The sequence below is a fragment of the Vidua macroura genome, chromosome 20 (genome assembly GCF_024509145.1).
Source record: "Vidua macroura isolate BioBank_ID:100142 chromosome 20, ASM2450914v1, whole genome shotgun sequence".
NCBI lineage: Eukaryota > Metazoa > Chordata > Aves > Passeriformes > Viduidae > Vidua > Vidua macroura.
In genome coordinates, this window is record NC_071590.1 from 8,394,315 (window position 1) to 8,409,591 (window position 15,277).

The window sequence follows — 15,277 nt, forward strand, 5'->3', positions numbered from 1 at the left end:
TTGGGTGAGTTCAGGACAGGCAGGAGCCTTTGGAAATCCATGTGTGCTGCTTCTGCCCAGAGGTGGGGGTGCAGCAGTAACCCCACATGTAACACCCCCACCCAGCAAGGAACGGCACGTGGAAGAGCCAGCCAGTGGTGTGACTCAGAGAGGAAATCTTTATTGGTCTCCTGATAGTAAATAGGGCAGTGTTAGTGCAAACTGAGGTGCCTCATTGGCTGGGGATTTTTTTGTCCTTACATAAGGCACGTTATTCGCAATGAAAACAGTGAGATACAACATCTGTAAGGAGTTGCAGGAGTTTGTGACATCAGCTGGTCTCAGTGGCTACTGTGGAGTCTCTGCAACAACAGCCACAGGTCGGAAGAGGCCCTTTTTGGTTTTTTACACTCTATCCAGAACAGCAGCAGTGGTTGGGACCAGATCCAACACCCAGAAGATCCAGATTTCGCAGAGCTTGGCTGCTGGTTTCAGACAGAATGAAAGGCACAGAGTGGTCACAGGTCTCGGCATGGGGGCTGTGCCAGGGCTGTGCCAGTGCAGTTCCCTGCCTGGAGCAGGCACAGGAGGCTGCAGGAGGAGGTGGCTGTCCTGGCTGGTGCTGGCTGCAGGGGATGAACTCAGCTGTGGTCTGATTGCACACACCCTGTGGTGCAGGGCGGGCTGGGGAGCCTGTACCCATTTTGCTAAAAGTGACTAAAAGTGGAAACGGGCTGAACTGGTCAAGGACCAGCTCAGCATCCTGCTCTGGGGGTTGTTGATTCCTTCTGTGCAGCCCCAGTTCTGTCCCTGGCAGCCTCATGGGGGGTGGGATGGGGCTGGAGGGATGGATTGTACAGGTGTTTCCAGGGTGTGGTGGTGCCAGCTGGAGGGCAGGAGCAGAGCAGGGCATGCCAGGTGGTTTTAAATACCTGCTGGGGGGATGCAGGCCAGATAAAAGCAGCTGTGGTTAGGGGAGGGAAAATTGCACCCCCTGCCAAGGAAGGGCTCTGCATAGTGCCCTGTGTGTTGGTGGTGAGACAAGGACATGGCAGGTTCCTGTCCCCATCCAGCCCTGCGACAGCAGAAATGTTCCCATCGTGGCATGAGCTTCTGCCCTCCAGCCCTGCTGGGAGCACAGGAGTCCCCCAGGACTGTCAGCCAGTTGTGGTGAAAAGCACCGTCGGGTTGAGTGGAGCTCGAGCCCAGCAGCAGCAGCAGGAGGTGAGGCGCGCGTGGGAGCTGAGAGGCCTAACAGGGCTGTAGCGTAGAGCTGAAGTCAGTGAAGGTCAGGAACGGCTCTGCAGAGCTGTGCTGCAGCTCCAGGCCTGGCTGCGGCTGCGGCAGGTCCAGCACGGGCTCCCCATCGCCACTGCCAGGGCTGGGCCCGCTCCAGCATCCCCGCGCCGGCCGCAGGCTCCTCCGCGCCGGTGTCCGGTGTCAGCGCTGGGAGCCGCGCCGGGGGGGGCTGGAACAAACCCCTCTCGTGTAACCCTCAGAGCCGGATCCCAGGAGCAATGCCGAGCTTCCAGGCCGGCTCCCACCCCGGCGGCAGGACGCGAGCAAAGCCTTCCTAGCCCAGGCTGGTGCTGCCTGGCCCGGCGCTGTGGACGGGAGGCGCTTCCAGCGGAACCGCTGCTCCCCGAGGGAAGGGCCGGGGGCTGCCCCTGTGCCAGCCCCTGGCCGTTATCAGCTCCGTTATCTGCTCCGGTGGGCGGGAGAGCCGCCGTAGAGCCGGGCGGCCTTGCGGCAGATGAGCCGGAACCAGTAGAGCTGGGGGGCGATGAGGGAGGCGTTGGCGATGTTGCAGTGCAGGGGGATGCGGAACGGCACCAGGTAAACCGGGATCCCCACCTGGCGGGCGTAGGCCGCGTACATGAAGGGGAAGAGCAGGATGCGGCACAGGAAGAAGGTCACCAGGATGATGATCCCGTTCACCTTGTGCAGGAGCGTGTCCTGCATTTTGAGCTGCGGGAGGAAGGAGGTGAATGTGGGGTGAGCAGCACTCCAGAGCTCCGCGGCACTGGCGGTGCTGGTGAGCATCCGGGAGGGCTGGAGGAAGGGGAGTAGGAAGGTGGGGTGGGAAGGGAGGATGCAGGAGGGCAGGGGCAGGAGAGGGCAGCACCAGCTTACAGCACAGCCCCCAGTTCCAGGATGCCACTGGGCTTACTGGTGGGAGAAAGGGATGGGACACTGGGAGGAAGGCAACACTGCAGGGGAGATTTGTGCTACAGCTGTGGGGCTGCCCCTCTCTGAGACACTGCCTGGAGAGAGGCTGATGGAGCCTGGGGCAGGGACAGAGCTTGAATTGCTGTGGGCTTCCCAGCCCCAAGCCCTGTCCCTCCTGACCTACCTGCATGAGGATTTTGCCCAGTGAAACAAAAGGCGTGCTCAGCTCTGCTGTGAAGATGCAGCCCACAAAGAAGTCCCCCAGCTCTCCCCTGAAGTGCTGTAAAGAAAGCCAGCACTGAGCACAAGGCCCTGCAGAGAGGTGGCCAGGAGCCAGCACCCAGCATGTCCAGGGGGTCCTGGACTCCTGCAGCAGCCCTTACCTGGGTGATGGGGGTGAGCACGATGAGGATGAAGAGGTGGTGGGTCACCATCAGCCGCTCCTGCAGGAGGAAGCTCCACACGCTGGCCAGCGAGTGCTTCTTCTCCAGGATCCCCTTCTCCTGGCTCTTGTGCCAGTGGCAGAGGTACATGACATAGATGTCATAGGTCATGTAGGGAACCAGGACCCAGATGTACTCCACAGCCAGCCAGTGCCTGGGGAGGGAGCAGCACACACAGAGGCATCACAACAGCTCCCAGCACCTCGTGATGCTCTGGGAGGTGGAAGAGTCTTTAGGACTGAAATGGCAGCATTTCAATGGATTTTTGAAGCTGAAAGGGGGTGAATTTTAACTCTGTTTGGCTCAGCAAGTACAGCCTGAGCCAGAGAAAAGGTGCCTGGTACGTGTGGAGGACAGATCTCAGTGCTGACCCCGCTGCTGCTGGGCTGTGCCAGGCACTGAGCTCAGCCTGGCCAAGCACAAACACGGCTCTAAGGAAGGATCCTGATTAGCCCCACAGCCAGGTGTTTGCTGCACGGGCCAGAGGCACAGCATTTTTTGGGATCCAGCACCAAGCCGACACCTTTGCACAGGTGATCTCCTCCCTAAGCCCTTGGATCCCCCAGAGCTGGTGCTTGGTGGTGGAAACCCCTAATCCTGGGTCTCTCCTGCCTGTCACGCTGCATCAGCTGGCTGCCTAACCCAGGGAATGTTTGGGAAGCACGTGGAGAACTCAGAGTTAACCAGGGATGGCTGGCCTGGAGTTTGGAGTGTGAAGCACAAAATATCCAATACAGGCAATAAACCCCCATGAGGCGTTTGTCAGTTGGGAAATAATTGCAGGCAGCTGCCTGTTCCCAAAGCATGTTGGAATCCTGGTTGCACAATCTGGGCAGCAGTAAGCCCTGCTCTGCAGGGACACCGGCCTCCTTAAAAAGTCCTGCGTGAAATCACACTGATTAAAAAAAAAAAAAGACAAAACCACCCTTTGCTGTTGCTTGGAGAAATGTAGCTTGGGGCTCAAATCTCTTTTTGCTCTCCTGCCATCCCAAGAAAAAAATTTGTTGCGGGAGTTCCCGCTCCAGATGGAAAGATGTGAGTGGTGTGAAGCACGGGTGGCAAGTGATTGTGTTTGCAAAACTTGCCCTGGGCTTTGGAGGGCAATTACAGCACCAGCAATATAACGATTGTCTGCCTCTCTAAATAAACTGGCAAATTTTACTGCAACCTCTGTGATGCTTCCTGGCTCGCTGTCTTGCTGTCATTCTCCGAGGCCTTCCCTGCTGAGCACTGGGCTCAATTTCCTCCAGATTCAAAGAAAATCTAGGTCTCTGCCCACAAAGTGTTTGCACAGAACCCTTGGCCTTGAGTACACCCAGGCAAGCAGACAGCTCCGGGGGAAGGAGGGCTGCTGGCAGCATCTTCTGTCTGTGTGGCTTTGGGATTCATCATCTGCCTTATCTATACAGCAGAATTTTTATTTCAGAGCAAAAAGAGAACTCATAGACTGCCTGGGTTAAGCAGGTCTGAGGAATCTGGGTAGATATCATTACCAAGAGCAAGGCAAGATAATTCATATCCATGTATTAAAGACAGGTCTGCTATGGCCAAGGTGGCAGCCCTTCCTAAAAATCACCCTAAAATCAGTGTGTGACTGTTGAATTCCAGCTCGGCATAATTATATTCTTCCCTCCTGCAATCTTCTCTGCTAGTCTGGATAATAGCTCTGTTTTCAAGTCTTCTGACCCAGATTACACTATCACTCCTCCCGAGAGCCACTTCTGGGCAGCGTATCTCAGAGCACCGAGGGCAAGGCAGCAGGATTTTCCTTCAGAGCAAACTCCATCCCGACTTTACCATTTCTGGACTCTTTCAGAATCCTTTTGGCATGCCTTGATGCACCTCTGAAATCAGTTCTCACTGGGTCTGCGTAACTCTGTAGCAATTTCAGTTTCCAGCGAGGAGACTCCCTAGCCCTTCAGAGCTGGTGCTGTCTGTATTTTTCCCTCATACGCAGCCCATGTTACAGCCCATCCTTTGAGGACGCTGTGCTGGCAGAGCACCCCCAGGCCTGAGCAAGCTGCTGCTGTTCAGGGGGTGTACAGCCAGCACATTGCCCAACCCCTCCAGCCCAAGTGGGGGAAAGAGGAACACAAAACTGCTTTTCCTCTCCCCTTTGTACGTGCAAGCCTTTGGCAGAACACCCTCCAGACATCCTTGGCACGCTCCCCACGGGGCAGTGGGACCAGGTGGGCTCTGGGTTACCTGTCGTGCACCACGTTCTTGCAGCTGAGCACAACCGTGATCCCCGACACCGTTGCCATCGTGGCTTGGACCGTTGACACCAGCCTGAAACGGAGAGAGAGGACAGGGGTCACCCCAAATGTGACCCCACAGGGGCTGAGGCACAGGGCTGCCGCAGGAGAGCTGGTGGCACTTAGAGCCCGCTCCGTGCACACCCCAGCGCCTCGTCATGGGGGAATCGCTGCCTCCCGGGGGAATCGTGCCAGGTCCCGTCCCTTCCACCCCCGTGGCTCGGTGGAAACGCTGCCGGTTCCCCGTGGGCAGAGGGAGGGAGAGCTCCAGCGGAGCATCCCCGCCCCGACAGCGGTACCGCGGTGCGGGGTCCGGCGGGGCAGGGCCGGGCGGAATGCCCGTGCTCGGGGGGATGCTCTCACTCGGGGGGGATGCTCTCACTTGGGGGGGACGCTCTCACTCGGGGGGATGCTCTCACTCGGGGGGGATGCTCTCACTCGGGGGGATGCTCTCACTCGGGGGGGATGCTCTCACTCGGGGGGATGCTCTCACTCGGGGGGGATGCTCTCACTCGGGGGGGATGCTCTCACTCGGGGGGGATGCTCTCACTCGGGGGGGATGCCCATGCTCGGAGAGCTGCTCCTGCCGCCGCTCCTTGCTCCCCCCGCGGGATCTGGGCTCGGGACAGCCAAGGACCGTCTCCCGGAGCATCGCGGCACCCCCGAGTCCAGGCTCACGGCCGGCGGGACTCGGTGCTCTTGGCCGGCCCGGATCGCTCCCGCTGCCGCTGCCGGTCCCCATGCCGGTCCCGGCGCGTCCCGCCGCGGTTCGCGTCACCTCCCGCCGCTGCCGCCCGTACCTGCCGCTGAGGAGGATGCGGTCCTTGAGGCTCCATCCCGGGGCGGCCCAGCGCAGCAACCGGATGCAGAGGATGAAGAGCCCCGGGAAGAAGGCGGAGGCGAGGGCCAGCGTCAGCCACATGGGGACGAGCGCGCTGTCTCCCGCCGCCCGGCCGGCTGTTGACAAGGGGCGGCGGGAGAGCCCGGCTCGGCTCGGCTCAGCTCGGTCCGGCTCGGCTGGGCTCGGCTGGGCTCGGCTGGGCTCGGCTCGGTCCGGACCAGCCCCGCCGCTCCCGCCGCCGCCGGGACGCGCCCCGCTCCGCCGGGCGGAGGCCCCGCCCCCGTCCGGTTAAACCCCGCCCATTCTGCGGAGCCACGCCCGCGCAGGCCCCTCCCCGGCGCTCCAAGCCCCGCCCCGCCCCGCGCGCTGCCGGCGGAAGCGGCGCCGCCATGGAGGAGGACGAGCCGGAGCTGGAGGCCGGGCTGGAGGCGGCGCTGGAGCTGGCGCCCGCCGTGCAGGCCGCCATCGAGCAGGTGCGCCGGGCGGGTCCCCCCGCTCAGGGGACAGGTGCGGGCGCGGTCCGGGACCGCTCGGTGAGGGCCCGCGGCCGCCTCTGAGCCCCTCCCCGCCGGCTCCGGGCCTTCCGCTGCTGGGCCCGGGCTGGCCGTGCCCGGCGTGGGGCAGAGCCCCGTCAGCTCGAAGCGGCCGGGCCCGCGTCGGGGGCTGAGCGTGGCTCATTGTGTCCCCGTCAGTGTCAGCCGTGCGGTGCTGCGCCGTCCCCGTCGCTAATTGCGGCCGCGTTCCGTGGTGTGCAAAGCACGCCGGTGCAGCCCGGCTGAAATGGGGATAATCGAAATGTCCTGGTCTGGCTTGTGGTGAAACACGTGGGGGTTTTCATGCAGAGGGTGCTGGGCACTGCCCAGGCTCCCCAGGGAATGGGCACGGCCCCAAGGCTGCCAGAGCTCCAGGAGAATTTGGACAGCGCCCGGGGATGCGCAGGGTGGGGTTGCTGCGGTGTCTGTGCAGGGACAGCGGCTGGACTTGATCATCCGTGTGGTCCCCCACAGCTCAGGGTATTCTGTGGTCCAGTGTTCCCTGAAACCCTTCGTGGCACTTGGAGCCCATCCCGTGAGATCCCAGGGTCAAACCGTGGCTCTTGTCCTCTGAGACTGAGCCTGCCCTGCCTGCAGCGACCCTCCCATCCCGAGGGCTCTTCCCTGGAGCAAAGTCTGGGCAGCAGCAGTGTCTGTCTCACAAAGTAGCGCTCAAATTAGTTTTCTGCACTATCCTGAGTGTTGAGGCTTGTGGGTCACTTTTAGTGGCCCTCCTGGAAGAGCAAGGAACCTCGGGGACTGGTAAATTAAGTGGCAGCTTCTAAAGGGGACCTCGAGCCTGTCCAGAGAAAGAATCCTCTGCACTTGTAGACATGAGTTTTTGAGCAGTGGAGAACCCACCACATGCCTGGCTGAATTATTTTAACAAAGACTAAAGCTGTAGGAAAATATTCACATCCTGAGCACTGGGAGATGTTGAGGATGACACCACCTGCTGCTTTCCAACTTCCTCTCTGGCACTTCTCAGCCCAATAATCCTGTTGTTCCTGTCAGTGTTCCTTAACCAGTTTTGGGGCAAAACCTGCCCAGTTCTGGTGAAATGAGCAGAGCTGGCTCAGCTGCCCTGCCGGAAGCAGGGTGGGGAGCACAGGCAGAACTCGTGCCCCACCAAACCCAGGCTGGCATTTCTGATTAATAGCTTGTGACAAACTCCTGGGAGTGACAGCTCCTGCAGCACTGATCCCTATCTGCAGTTTGAGTGGAGCTCCTGAGCAGCCTTTATCTCCCATCTCACCTCTTGTTTCATCTGCTCTTAATACTTGTGGAGATTTGGGGTTTGTGGGGATTAACTGAGTGTGAGCTGTGAGCAGGATGAGCTGGGTGTGATGCTGCACTTGTGCTCTTACCATGGGGTGATGTCAGAGCATTTTCTTCACTCACCACAGCCCCATGCATGTTTAAGTGCTTCTCCTCAGCCACAGGAGTGACTGGGAAGGCTTCCCAGGAGGGCTGGTTCAGGCAGAATTTGCTTTGATCTCACAGAATCACTTGATTTTACAGTGCAAAATGTGTAAAACAGCATAAATGCTGCCCAGGTGTGAAGGTTTTCAGTGAGCCAGGGGGATGCTGTGGGGTCAGCTCTGCTTTTGCCAGGGGGTGTTGGCCATGGAGTGCAGAGCTGATGGCTCTGTAAATATGGGACAAATAGCAGAATCATGGAGTACTTTGGGTTGGAAGGGACCTTAAAGACCATCTCATTCCTTCCACCATCCCAGGCTGATCCAAACTTCATCCAGACTGGCCTTGAACCTTTCCAGTGATAGGGCATCCACGGTTTCAGTGTGGTAGCAGAGAAGGGAAAGCACCACACTTCAGCCTGTGGGAACAAAAAGCAAAGCCTGGCAGTTGTGTTTGTGTTCTTTAAACTTCTGAGGAGAGATGAGATCTGTTTGCACCACAGCTGCTCTTTCCCCCTTCCCAAATCATTCAGCAGATTGTGTTTCTCTTCCTCTTCTGTGAAAAGTGGCAAACCCAAGCCTCCAGAGAACCTGTACAGCCACTCCTTAATTCATCACGTTTCCTATTACAGGGCTGTGGAAAGCAAACCCTCTGTCTGTCACCATGAGGCCTGGCAAAGCTCTTGCCAAGAGCCTCAGTTTGTTCCCAGACAACAACAAAAGCATCAGCATGGTTTGGGATACAGAGCTCATGTGTCTTGGGAGTTCCTGGCTGGATGGATCGTGCCAGGGCTGTGTGTGGAATCGTGTGTGTGAATTATCCGTGTGTATCCAGGCTGATACCCACAGGAATTTTGGGAGGTCACAGCCCTGCAGGGCATGTGGCTGCTCTGCTCCTGGCCACTTGTTAGAGAAATGCTGTGAAACACAACTGGAAGCGGGTGCTGAAGGAATTAAAAGTAGAAACTGTGTAAAGTTACAGAAATCACTGATGATGCTTGATTGTGTTTGTTTTCCTCCCTCTGTGCAGGTATTTCCCAGCCAAGATCCACTGGACAGAGCAGATTTCAATGCTGTGGAGTATATTAATGCTCTCTTTCCCACTGAGCAAGTAAGTAATGCTCCAAATGCTCTCAGACTTCACTTTCACACTTTTTACTGTCAGATTTTACTTCCACCCTTTACTGTCAGGGTAACCTGATAGCAAATGACCAAAGCAGTGCTTAAACCTGTACCCAAACCTTTTATTTTAAACACTAGCACAGGAAATAAAGCTTTAACAATAAACACTTCTTAAATTTGCAGCTCACTGGGTTTGCTGTCATTATGTGGTCTCTTTCCACCCAGAGTGCTTGCTGCAGTTAAAAGTCCTGCTTTGATTTGTAGAAATAAATTAATTTTCTCTGTGGATGGAGTAAATTTCATAACATATATCAATCATTGGTGAGTTCCTGGGGATTTTCAGCCAAATCAGGCAGGTGTTGCCTGTACAATATCACAGAGGGTTTGAACCCAGTTGTTTCTTTTGGGATTTAAAGAATGAGATTGCTGTGGGCCCACATCCCTGCTTTGTCTTCCCAGCCTCAGGGGGAGTTTTGGATTAACCTCTTGCCAAACACAGATGTTTCTACAGGTGAAGTCTGTGTCTTGAGGCTGCTCCAACCTTTACCATGTCTGAGATCCTGTGCAGCACCGTGGTTTTGGCTTGCAGCTTTCTCTAGTGGTGTGGCTTGGCTTTTTTCCAGCAGTGAGGAGCTGTTTCCCCAGCAGTGCCTTCACTGCATCTCCTCCCAGGCTGTTTTCTGCAGGTCTGGGCTCTGCAGGGGGGTCTCAGCCCAAAGGCAGAGGCTCTGTGCCCACTGGAGGTCACTGTCACACCGTTCTGCTGGCAAAGGACAGAGCTCAGGGATGGGGGAAGCCCTGGCCTGTCTTTTTCTGCTCTTGGTGATGTAACAGAGAAGCAGCTGAGTTGTTGTCTCAGTTCTTACACCTGTAAAACAAAGCCATTGCTCTCCTCTTCCTCAAACCCCTCTGTGATGAAGTAGTTGGGATCACAGCTGACATACTCCTCTGTAAAACATTCACCATTTCACTTCCCTCTGATTTTTTTTTTTTTAATATTCCAGTCTTTGGCAAACATTGATGAAGTCGTGAACAAGATCAGATTGAAAATAAGGTAAAAATTTCTGCATTTCATTGCTTATCAGGTCTGATGGTCACCAGGGCTCATAAATGCAGCCTTTGTGCTACTACATGGATTTAGTTTGTTTAAAAGGCATGGACAGGACCAGCCTCGAGTCTAATAGTGGCACAGAAACAATTATAATTTTTATATTTCACTTCTGTTATGTGCTGTTCAGGCTGTTTAAGCTGATGGGTTGCAAAGTTTAGCTTTGAAAACAACTAAGAATCAAAAAGTACCAAATTCTAGTACAGTTTGAAAGCTGAGTGAGCAAACAACAAGACTCAGTTGCCAAGAATTCATTGATTTTGGGGTCAGAATTTAAATATTAAAAACTCTCACTCTCTATTTTTGAATTGTCATTATTGGTCCTAAAAGTACAAAATAAACACAAGTGTGCATGAAATTTTCTGTGCTGACTGATATTGCCAGCATGAAATGATTGAGACAGCACTTTCATATGTGGGAAGTTGAAATGCAAAACAGACAAGGGAGAGCTGACAATATTGCTTAAGGGAACAGGAATGCAAGAAACCCTGGTTAAATTAGGAAATGAATTTTTATTTTTGCAACAGGACTTTGAAATTGTGCAAGATAGTGCCATTGAACAGAGAGAGGGGGGAAATAATGACTTTAGCATTGGTAAGAGCAGGTTTTTTGTTTTAAATTGGTTCTGTAGCTCTCAGGACTCGCCCAGTTGTTTGGGTCAGGCTCACAGAGACTGGGTTTGACACTCTGGGGTTTTTCCTGCAGGAGGTTGGATGACAACATCCGAACTGTGGTGAGGGGACAGACCAACGTGGGACAGGATGGCAGGCAGGTATGTGCAGCCAGGAGTGCCAGGGCTTCTCAGCTTGGCATGTCACACTGAGGAGTGGCTCTGGCAGGCAAAACTCCACTGCTGCTGTTACCGAGATGCTTCTGTGCCTCTTACACTGATGAGCTGCTCACTCAGCTGCTGTTCTGACCTGCCTCGCCCTCTGAAGGGAAGTGAATGAGGAATTGATTTAAAGATCAAAAGCAGGAGGCCTGTGTGCCACTCTGGAGCTGATGATAAAATGAGCAGCACTGAACAGGTACAAGTACATTTGATCCTGGGTAGGGATCAATGCAAGGCTGTTTGTCCTTTTCACTGACTTGTTTGCTGATGTGTCCCAAGTTTTTGGTCACTGGATGCCTCTTCCTCTTGCAGCTCCTGTTCACCCTTCAGGTTTTCACTTGTTTTCTGCCTGCCAGAGGTGTTTGCTGGGGGTTCAGTATTGGTGAGCACAGCCATGTCTGCAGGGACTGTGGGTGCTCAGCTTGGCCCCTGTGTCAGCTGATTTTGAGGTCTCACCTGGTTTGGCTCTATTTCCTGTCCTGTTGTACACCAGGGACATTGAACCTTGAACTGCCAGTCGAGGTTCCTCAGAGGCTTCTTAATACCAGCCTTAACACTGGCATGGGGTAATGACCCTCTCTATTTTCCACTCCTTGCTGTCACAGCAATTGGTGTCTGTTTCTAATCCCATTTCTGCCACAGAGCCCTTGAGGGAATTATTTAACCTGCTTATGCTTTTGTATTGCTGTAGAAAAACATGAGAGATGCTCATGTGTCCTAGCAGAAGTAGTTGAATCATGGATGTCTAAGCACTGCTGTTAAACTGGGGATGTGCTTGGGATGTGGCTTACCTGGGAGTGGTGCTGCCTGTAATTACTGTGCAGGAGTGAAACAAGCAATCAGGTGGGGAGGCAATTACAGAAATTGAGGAGGGAGTGGGAACTGTTGCAGTGCTTGGAGAGTTTGGCTGTGACTGGAAAGCTGGTGCTGTTGTTGCCTTTTGGGCACATCTGAGTGGATAAATCCTCTGAAAGACCACAAAAGAGTGGGATTGAGAAGAGCTGTGGGTGAGAATTGCCTGGAGTGCCTGAGGACTTGGAGGAAAGGATGAACACAAGCAGTGCCTGTGGGATCACAGGAGCATTTCTGTGCTGTGGAGATTGGCCAGCTTTGCTCAGAGCTCTGTCCTGTGTCTGTGCTTTCTCACTCTTCCATCCCTTTGAAGTTCTCCAAGGCATGGAGAGATGGACCTGCACGGTGTCCTGCTCTGAAGCACCAGGAAGGCACAGCTCTCTGTGCTGCCCTTCCTTCAGTTTGGTTGTAAAGGAACCAGTTAAAATCCTGATTAGGTGAACACTTGCAAGTGTTCACTTGTGTGTCCTTGCAGGACATATTTCAAGTGGCCTGGAGCTGCAGTTAATCACAAATATTCCTGTATTTAACTGTGGATTTTCCTGTTTTCCCTCATTTTGCTGCTTTGCAAAGTAGAAGTAAACTTTAAGACAGATACCAGAGCTTGCAGTTGCATGGGCTGAGGCCAGACAATCTCCCAGGAGCACAACTGTTGTTTCTTACTTTGAGATCCTAACAAATACTGAAACCGTTCAATTATTTAAAGTGTTACTTCTCTGGGAAGAAAAACAGATTGATTCTGAAATGCTGTGAGCTTTTTCTTTTTATGTTTCTAATCCAAGCCCATCATTTCACACCTGGATATGCATTTTTTGTGTGAATGGCAGGACTTGGCTGGGTCTTGAAGTTTAAAGCAGTGAAGTTTAAAGCAGAGAAGCTCAGATTTTGGAGGCCACAGGGACCTGCAGCAAAGGAGGTCACTTTACAGTGCTGGGGAGTCCTTGAATGGCATTTCAGTTTGAGATGGAATTTGATATTTGTCACCCCAAAATCAGAGGAAACCTAGAAGAAGCATTTGCTGTTGTTGTCACCCCTGCACTATGTCCCCTGAGTGTCCTGGGTGCTGTGTGGGGGAGTGAGGCAGCCCTTTTCACATGACCACCCTGGTGACAGCAGATTGTGGGGGTGAAAACCTCGTTTTCCAGCTTCAGCTGCCTGTTCCTGTGCTGAAAAGTGCCATTGTTTTACCAGCATATTCTCAGGGGGAATCAAGGACGCTTGGAAATGTTTTTATATAGAGTAAGAGGCCTGACTTCTCCCACTTGGAGAGGAAGGGTTTTATTTTCCAATGCATGGTAAGAAATTGTTTTGAAACAACTGAAAACAAGGTGCTGTTAAGGCAGGTCAGTTCTGTGCTTGGGAGGGAGTTGCTGTTTTCCTTATTTAGTTTTCCTGGTAATTTGGTCCCACAGCAAAATTAAGTTCTTGTTTCTACTGATCTTCTTACTAAATTTGTAGGAAACTTGTATCCTCGAGACCAGTATTTCCCTGCAAAATTGGATTGACACATCCACATGGATAAATAGTGTCATCCTGTGAGCCTCACCCTTAGGCAGCCCAGGATGAAGATCATTATTGCATTTTATCATCATAACCACAACTGCAAACCCTTGATGAGTGAGGAAACAGTTGGCAGCCAGCTTTTGCAAGAGGTTTGAAACGAAGCTTAAAGGCAGCCATGTCAGTAAATTTCATCTCTACTCTTCTTCCATTTGTAACTCTTACCATAAGAGATGTCTCCTGCCTGCAGTGCACAGTACTTGCAGCATGCTGGCTTCTGGAGAAGTCAGAAATTTTTGGAAAATCCCTGTCTTTTGATTTCCATCCCTTGGCACACTGAGATCCAAGAGGAACAATCCATCACCTCTGAAAGGATGGGCCATAAATGAAAGTGCATCTGAACTCTGATTTTGTAGCTGCTTGAATTTCAGTGGGAGCTCAGGATCCTGTGTATTTAACTGCAGGGTTGTGCCTGAAAGGTGTTTTTCAAACACCTCTTCCCTTCAGTCACATTCTCTCCTAACAGCCCCTGATACTGTGGCCAGTGTTTGCCAGCATTGCTGACTATGTTGTGTTGGAGATGTCCTTGTCTGAGGAGTAAATAATAGTTTGAATAAACATCCTTTCAGTCTCTGACTTCCTTCCAAAGGAAATACAAACCTTGGATGCATTGACAGGAGAAAAAAAATGTTGTTTAAGTCTAAGCAAGCCAGGAGGGATTCTTTGCTGAGTCCCTGCCCTCAGCTCTCTGTGCTGGTCCATCCCTGATGCCCTGGCAGGTGAGGGAGCTCAGCCTTGGCTTTCCCATCTCCTGTCAGCCAGAGCTGCCCAAAAAATGCTTGGGAATCTTGTGCAGGCACTTAATTCAGTGCTGCTTGAATTACTGGGGTTTATCACCAGTGATCCAGGCAGGTTCCTGGAAGACAAGCTGAGGTTATCAGCCGTGCCAGCCTGGGGTTTTTGGAGGAGAAGGGGATATTTACCAGCTGAGCCCAGCAAGGAGCTTTCCAAAGCTGTCTTGTGGAGAGCTGCACCTTCCCAGCTGTCCAGGAGAGGGGAGCCCAGGCTTGGTTTTGAGAGCAGGATAACATTTTCAGAGGAATCTAAAATCCCAGTCTGACCCAGTGGGGAATATGGAGTGTGCAGCTGTGGAAATGTGCTCTCCATGCTCCTTAAGGGAAAGGAGACCTCAGGGATAGGAAGTCCAAAATCCTGATTGCAGATCCAGCTGCTGTGCTCCCTGTGATGGAGTCTCCTGTCCTGTCTGGCTGGGATGATGGCTGGGATAACACTTCTGTGCCCCCCTGCCTACTGAGCTAATGGAGCAGGGCTTTGAGGTGAGCTGCAGCTATGAGAAGGCATTTCAGTAAGAAATTTTTATGTGAAAATACTTTTTTTTTTTTTTGTGTCTATCAGCTTTTAAACTGTTTCCAAACAGTCTTGCTCACGTGTGTGGATAAATTAGCAGCGAGGTGTCTGAAAAACCAGATTCTGAGTCTAAAAATAAAGGCCATCAAATAGCTGTGGCCCCAAAAGAGTTATTTAAGCAGCTCTAAAGACAGGAATGCACCCTTCCCTACAAAGCAAAACGTTTCCCAGTTCAAAGCATCTGCCTTTTTGAAATTTTGCCCTAGAATTTCCTCCAAATGCAAAAGCCTTAAAATAGTCTGGCTCATTTGGCTTCCCCTTCCTGGTGCGATATTTCAGCAAAATCTGCAGACAATGCCCCGAACCTCAGGAATTATCTCACTAATGATCCTTTTATGGGAGGAAACAACAGCCGTGGGTGGAACATTCCTCTGTAGGGCGTAACAAAATTTTCCTTGGGAGTCCCAGACTTGGACTATTTTGGATGCCTTGGGAGAGGCTGGGAATGCAGGAGCTGCTGTGCTTCAGTTGTAACAGTTTCTAGGGAGCCAGCGCTACGCGATTTTTCCTCTGGAAGGTTTTTTTGTTTTTTTTTTTTTTCCCTCAGAGCTGCTGCTGCTGCTGAACTGGAGTGTGGGCTGACCTTGCTGGGAGCTGCAGCCCAGTTGTGGCATAATTTCCTCTGTGCCCTGGGGTGCAGTATAAAAAGTTCCCATAGATTTTTCCACGGAGCGTTTAACGCTCTCCCTATGGTTTGGTGTGTCACTCCTCAGTTGTGTTTATTGCTGGAGCTTCTGCGTGGACTGGCTGTAATTTTTTTGACAGTTGCTGACATGCCTTTACTGGTTGTTTGGCTG

General features: G+C 53.0%; 2 protein-coding genes across 2 annotated transcripts in view; one reads left to right on the top strand and one right to left on the bottom strand.

The window, feature by feature from the left end:
• Window positions 1-135: 135 nt before the first annotated feature.
• Window positions 136-5,873, bottom strand: TLCD3A (TLC domain containing 3A). The gene is made up of 5 exons (XM_053995421.1): window positions 5,647-5,873; window positions 4,797-4,880; window positions 2,532-2,745; window positions 2,333-2,428; window positions 136-1,947 (listed from the first exon to the last, which is right to left on the bottom strand). Exons 1-5 carry the CDS (start codon window positions 5,766-5,768, stop codon window positions 1,678-1,680), a joined length of 786 nt encoding a protein of 261 aa, XP_053851396.1. The 5' UTR covers window positions 5,769-5,873; the 3' UTR covers window positions 136-1,677.
• A 184-nt stretch (window positions 5,874-6,057) lies between these two features.
• Window positions 6,058-15,277, top strand: part of VPS53 (VPS53 subunit of GARP complex) — a 63,401-nt gene continuing 54,181 nt past the window's right edge. Inside the window, exons 1-4 of the mRNA XM_053995706.1 lie at window positions 6,058-6,160; window positions 8,669-8,749; window positions 9,765-9,814; window positions 10,574-10,640. Coding sequence (XP_053851681.1) covers window positions 6,077-6,160; window positions 8,669-8,749; window positions 9,765-9,814; window positions 10,574-10,640 — 282 coding nt within the window. The 5' untranslated portion in view covers window positions 6,058-6,076. The remainder of the gene's footprint in view (window positions 6,161-8,668; window positions 8,750-9,764; window positions 9,815-10,573; window positions 10,641-15,277) is intronic.

Excerpts from the sequence above, each read along its gene's own strand:
- TLCD3A (XM_053995421.1), bottom strand. The coding sequence starts at position 5,768 with ATGTGGCTGACGCTGGCCCTCGCCTCCGCCTTCTTCCCGGGGCTCTTC. Across the intron at positions 4,881-5,646 it reads CGCATCCTCCTCAGCGGCAG|GCTGGTGTCAACGGTCCAAG; the intron begins GTACGGGCGGCA and ends TCTCCGTTTCAG. Across the intron at positions 2,429-2,531 it reads TGCTCACCCCCATCACCCAG|CACTTCAGGGGAGAGCTGGG; the intron begins GTAAGGGCTGCT and ends CTTTCTTTACAG.